Raw genomic sequence first — 6397 nt, 5'->3', positions numbered from 1 at the left:
CCTTTTTGCAAGACTTGGGAGGTATCAAGTTCATACCTTGGCTTGTAGATGTTTAGATCTCTTTATGGCATTGATTTGTTATGTTTTTGGTCCCTTTTTGGGTTGGTTGTTGAGTTAAGATGCTTGAAGAACTATTTCTTTTGAATCTGAGCTTATTGAGAGTTCCTTCTGCATAAAGGTGCCACATTTATGGGGTATTGGGTCTCATGCATGCATTAAGTCACATATTAAGTCATTTTTAAGCTTAAGAGCTTCATTTAACATGCATGAACGTAAACTTTGTAACTTTATGTGATTAATCAGTCCAAGGAACTCAGATCTAGGTTGTGGTGTAAAGTCTCTATGGAATAAGATCTTAATATGGAAGATTGGCTGTATGCGAGAGTTCGATGGGCGTACAAGCATGTACGCTTACCGTACAAGCCCTAAGGCAAGTATGCTACGCGTACGAGCCAAGTACACCCCGCATACTCAGTAGAGTGGGCCTCAGATTGTTGGGCTTCAGTTTGGGCCGTTCTTATGGGCCTAGATGTTTAGGACTTGTTGGGTCATCTCATTTCAAGTGTTTTAGTCCAGGAGCATTATTGGGTTGTGGGTTAAGTCCATGGAAGGCATTTGGGCCCAATTTGGAAAATTGGGCCATGATTGCGCCTTGTATGATTAATTGGTTTTTGGGGCCTTTTTGGATAGTAGGTTTTGGCCTTAGTGTTGGACCAAACTAGATAAGGGGTTAAATGGTCTTTTTACCATAATTGTGGGATGATAGTTATGGATTGGAATTCAAGTATTAATTGGATAATATTTGATATTGTTAGGTCGGGGATTTATCGTATCGGCAGCCGGGGATTTATCAGTGTAGGTAAGCAGTTTGAGGTGAGTCTTCTTCCGGTGCTCATGAGTCGAAGGCACTAATGCCGGCTAACTAAATTACATATGTAGGATGCTAGTTGTCTCTGTGACTCTTGCATGTTTGTATGAGCCTGTGTGGCAGAATAACCGTGTTTGTAATGACCAGCTGGGTCTAGCTGTTATTATTGTGTTATGATGTTTATATGTGACTGAGACTGCTGACAGTCTCCAGGGTTGCTGGTAACCCACTGAGCATGTTGTTAGCCCATAGGGACTGCTCGTAGTCCCCAGGTTTGCTGATAACCCATAATTGTTTATTTGTGATGTGTTGTGTGTGGTATTTTAGGGGACTCACTAAGCTTCATGCTTACGGTTTTCAGTTTATGTTTCAGGTACTTCTAGTTTCAAAAGGAAGAGCTCGAGATGATCTCAGAGCACACACCACCTCTTTCCACATTTTCTTAACTTACTCTGATATGATGTGATGATTTACACATTTGTTTTATCTGGATTCTTATGATGATGTTTCTGGAATACTGGTTTTATTAATTTAAAAATGATATTTTTGGGTCTTATTTTTGGGATGTTACACTTTAGGAGCAACCTTCCTATTCTTCCCTTTGCCTTGACCAATGGCGAGAATGGAAGCATTAGTAGAAGGGGCTTGATTCTTTCCCTTTATTCCTGAATCAGCAGTCTGTAGCAAGTTGTGGAGTTGGGCCAATGTGGTTTCTGTGTTGTTCAAATTATAAGCCAATATAAAGTGATCATAAAAACTTGGCAAGGAGTTTAAGACCATGTCAATGGCCAACTCCTCGTCAAAATTTACATTGAGCCTAACAAGGCGTTTCATGTATCTTTGCATTCTCTGCACGTGGTTGCACACAGACTCTCCCTCTTTCATCTTGCAATCCATGAGGGACTTGACCAGTTCATATTTCTCTTGACGAGCTCTCTTGTGGTACATTTCCACAAGGTCATTATTCATCTCATATGGCCAATAGTCCTCATAAAACATCTGCAACTCAGAAGCCATTGTAGCGACCATGATGCAAGCAACATTTGTTGCATCATCGTAGTTTTTCTTGTAGGAGGCTAGTTGTTCAGGAGTAGCAGTGGCTTCATCGATCTCAACAAGTTTTCCTTCAATGACATATTCTTTTCCCTCAAATCGAAGAGCCATCTTGATATTTTGCATCCAATCATTGTAGTTGGTGCCGTCAAAGGTTACCTTGGACACGATAGAGAGTAGAGAGAAACCCGAGTGGTGGGTAGATGACGATGGAGCAGAAGAATCACCATGAGTAGACATATATAGAAAAAAGAATAGTTTTAGTTAGATGACAATAATCCTTAATATTTTAAGCCATAATAAACGATTAAGGCTAGGATCCAAAATAACAATTCACAACTAAGAAGAGGGATGCCGAAATCTTATTGCGGATTTATGAAGGTAGGTAAAAGCAATTTACCAATTTTGAACTATGAAATTCCTAGATCTTTTGAGATTCATTGAATCTATCAATGACATGTTTAATCTCAAATTATACTCTACTATTTGTGACTAGGATACCGAGAATCACAAACAAAATGTGAATAACCATACAAGTATGCTTCGCACTCTCGATGCCATTTATCATCTCATTTTAATGTGTTGGTTAACCGCACACGCTCCATTAATCAGGGATAATTTTAAAGATTACCATTATTACTCTTTATAGTCACTATTAGTGTGCCGGTTAACCACACGCGTTCCACTAACTCTTACAAAGTATAATGTGCTATTTTATGAGTTATCATACTTTTCACATTTTTCCTAAAGTAACTAAGAGTGAGATTCTATAAAATACTTCATTTACTTTTATAGCATTTTACTTAATAATGTGATTACTTTTATAGCATTTTACTTAATAATGTGATTATTTTCTATCAAATAGTTCATTTTTCCTAAAGTAACTAAGAGTGAGATTCTATAAAATAGTTCATTTACATATATATATATATATATATATATATATATATATATATATATATATATATATATATATATATATATATATATATATATACACGTAACATCCCAAAGTACAAAGGTAAAAATTTCATTTCTAAAACAACCAAAACACGCATTTATCATTTAAACAAATCCTTAAAGATTTTTTATAATAAAAACAATTATCAGAGTACAATCCCAAAATCTTAAGGGGTTGCGGAAAATATGGGTGTATGCACTGCGATCAAGCCGGACCCTTCCCTTTCGAACCGGAAGTACCTGAAACCATAAAAAACAACTATAAGCACAAAGCTTAGTGAGTTTTCTAAGTACCACATACCATACATAATATACGAGTCATACATATCAAACATATCCAACATTCAATAGGAGGTGCTATGTGCCAACCATAGTCTTGCCATTATGTCACAAGCTGTATCAAGGTCTTTCCTTGCCAAGCCAGGGACCAAAACCCTAGGTCTTACAGACAAGTGCCAGGAGCCACCTCCTGGTCTTCCATGTAAGCATCACAAAGACAACTAGCATACAATATACAACTACTTATCTATTTAATTGCCAGAGTCCAAACTCTGGTCTTGCATATAGATTTTTTAGGAGCCAGTCTTTCATATGAGTGCCAAGGGCCACCCTATAGTCTTCCTATAATACATAAACCCAATAGGCTAGCATTGGTGCCTTCGACCCCATAGTACAGTGAGGAGACTAACCTCGCACTGCTGAATCAAACTGATAATCCCTGACTGTTGGTCCGACAATTCCCCGAGCTATCAATATCAAATGACACCCAATTAACAATTTGGGTCGAATCTATATCCTTCAATCCATACTCATGGTAAGAAGACCATTTTACCCCTTACCTAGTTTGGCCCAAGACTAAGGCCCAATCTTTTAATCCAAAATCAATTAACCATCCAAGGCCCACATATGGCCTAATTTTCCAAATTTGGCCCAAATCCCTACATAGGTCTTACCCAAAGGCCCACCAATTATTCCTAGTCTAAACACCTACATTCAGATGGCCTAATAATTCCACCAAGCAATTAAGCCCAAAAGATGGCCCAAACCCGAAGCCCAAACATGCGAGACCCAACAAACCGAGTACGTTGGGCGTACTCAACACATACGTGTAGCGTACTCCCTTGGAGGCTTGTACACTAAACGTACCTACTCACCCTCTTCAACCCAAAACTTGATTCAACACTTAATCCCTTAAGACAAAGCTCCAAAACATAGATCTGGCTTCCTTGAGTTGGATTATCACGTAAAGTTGCTAAGTTTACGTTCATGCATGGCTAAATAAATCTCTTAAGCCTAAAAAGGACTTAATAAGTGACTTAATGCATGCATGTGACCAAAAATCCCATAAATCTTGCACCTTTATTGTAGCACCCGATTCCTGGTACATATTTTATTCCAGAAAACTTCATGTTTTACTCTGGGACTCGACGAGTTGGAGGCCCAACTCGTCGAGTAGACTCTTCATTCATCGGAGGTTTAAGTTTTGGTTTCAGGTACCTCTTCATCGAAGGGGAAGGAGCCGGCGGTGTAGCAGCGCATCACACACACATGATTTCCGCATTGAGTTTTCTGGGATTGTACTCTAATATTTTACCATATAACTTTTATGGTGTTCGAGACTTGCAATCTGTGAATTGGTGTTGAAACAATTTTACTTATGTTTTCTGTGAGCTATTTCTAAAGTAATATAATTAAACAAAAATTTTTGGGTCTTGATTTTGGGATGTTACAAGTTGGTATCAGAGCCTTGGTTTGAGGGATTCGGACACACCCTCGGGGGTGGCTGGACTCAAATCGAGGGTTTGAAGGATTTTTATAAGAAAACAGTCTCCTAAAATCTAAGTTAAAGAATTTTGAGAAAGAACAAGGTGTGTGATGCATGCGACCAGCCGAGCTCAAGTAAGTTTTCCCCAAGATACCCATACTTGTTACGTTACGTTATATGATATGATTATGAGAACTGCATGCTAGATTAGGGCTAAGGATCTAGGAGGATGCCTTGTATGCCTGTTATATGATTCTGGGAACTGCATTCTAGAATAGAACTAAGGATCTAGGAAGGATGCCTTATATGTCTGTTGTATGAGCTTATTGAGTTGTATGCTAGGGTTGTCTAGTCAGCAGTAGGATAGCCTGTTTGGGTTATGTTTGATTTGGTTACTCCATGCACGAATGCTGCTTGTTTTGTGCTTATAGGGGTTCTATCTAGCCTTAACTAACTAGTAAGTGGATATGTAATAGTATTCGCAAACTAGGTAGGGAAGGATAGTAGGGACTCCTTGTGCAGCTGATGGCGGAGAATAGGTCAGAGAGGGCCCTAGGTCAAGCTTAGGATGAGATTAGCTTGGAGAGCAGAATTGGTAGAAGGAATTTGGTGAAGTCAAAGAAATTCTTGAGGAAAGTACGGATAGATGTAGAAGGTAGTATGGGCCCATACTACTGGAAGTAGAGGATCCATACTCGAGTCAAGGCAGGCTGAGATGGAACCAAGGACGTGGAGAGCATGTGAGACCTCTCGAGAGTATGTATGACCCTGACGTTTATGTGTTTTATTTCATAATGGTGACTACGCGTCATGGAGCGTGAGGTTCAGGGTCTGGATCAGGTTCGGGATCAGGATCGGGTGCGGGATCCGAGCAGGTTGATGACGGTTTACGCGAGTTCATCGCGTCTGAGATCACTAGAGGTATCCTTGAGTCGATCCCTATCATTTACAGGTCGATCAAGGAGGGGACTATCGAGTTGATGGAGGATCGCCTCAAGGCATTCAGGAGGGACTCGGCGTCTAGCCAGTCGGGTACACGCACACTGTCCTTTAAGGACTTCAGGGGGAGTGGTGCGCCAGACTTTCATGGGGTGAAGGACCCCATTGCTGCCAAGAGATGGATCGCAGACATTGAGTCTGCGAAGTTGACGAGCTTCTTCCCGGAGGGGTCGAAGGTCTGCTTTGCTACGGGTTGTTTGAGGGATAAAGCTAGGGATTGGTAGGAGTCATTCCGTGACTCACTGGGAGCCCCAGCCATCGAGGCTATGACTTGGTCAGATTTCGTGACCAGGTTCAGGGCTGATTTTGCGCCAACTATGGAGCTTCAGCAGCTGGCCAGAGAGTTTCTTGACAAGAGACAGATGACCGAGACAGTGGCGGAGGTCATCGCCAAGTTCAGGGAGAGGGCTTGTTGGTACCTTAGTATGTGGGGGATAAGGAGATGCGGAAGACCCGCTACCATGATATGTTGATGGCTGATATCCGGGAGTATGTCAGCTATTCAGCTTGCCCGACCCTGGAGTCCATGATTTTCAGGGCGCGGGAGAAGGAGATTGATTTGGAGCACCTCAGAAATAGGAAGACAGAGACTGAGCAGGTTACGGGGGTTTCGGGGAAGAAACCCAAGAGATCGACATTAGGTCAAAGGGCCAGCCGGGCCAGAGCTGCGGCAGGAAATGCAGTAGGCCGCGTAAGGGAGCTTGTAGAGCGGGATCGTCTCGCTGCTACAAGTGCGGAAAGACGGGGCACTT

At 41.3% G+C, this 6397-nt stretch overlaps 1 protein-coding gene across 1 annotated transcript; it reads right to left on the bottom strand.

The window, feature by feature from the left end:
• Window positions 1-1435: 1435 nt before the first annotated feature.
• LOC145139947 (uncharacterized) lies at window positions 1436-1885 on the bottom strand. Its single transcript, XM_079073596.1, has one exon. The coding sequence runs from the start codon at window positions 1883-1885 to the stop codon at window positions 1436-1438; it is 450 nt and encodes a 149-aa protein (XP_078929722.1).
• Between the last annotated feature and the right edge of the window lie 4512 nt (window positions 1886-6397).

The sequence above is a fragment of the Lactuca virosa genome, chromosome 9 (genome assembly GCF_052849685.1).
Source record: "Lactuca virosa cultivar CGN04683 chromosome 9, Lactuca_virosa_CGN04683_v6, whole genome shotgun sequence".
NCBI classification, from domain to species: Eukaryota; Viridiplantae; Streptophyta; class Magnoliopsida; order Asterales; family Asteraceae; genus Lactuca; species Lactuca virosa.
This window is presented reverse-complemented; position numbering and strand designations above follow the sequence as displayed.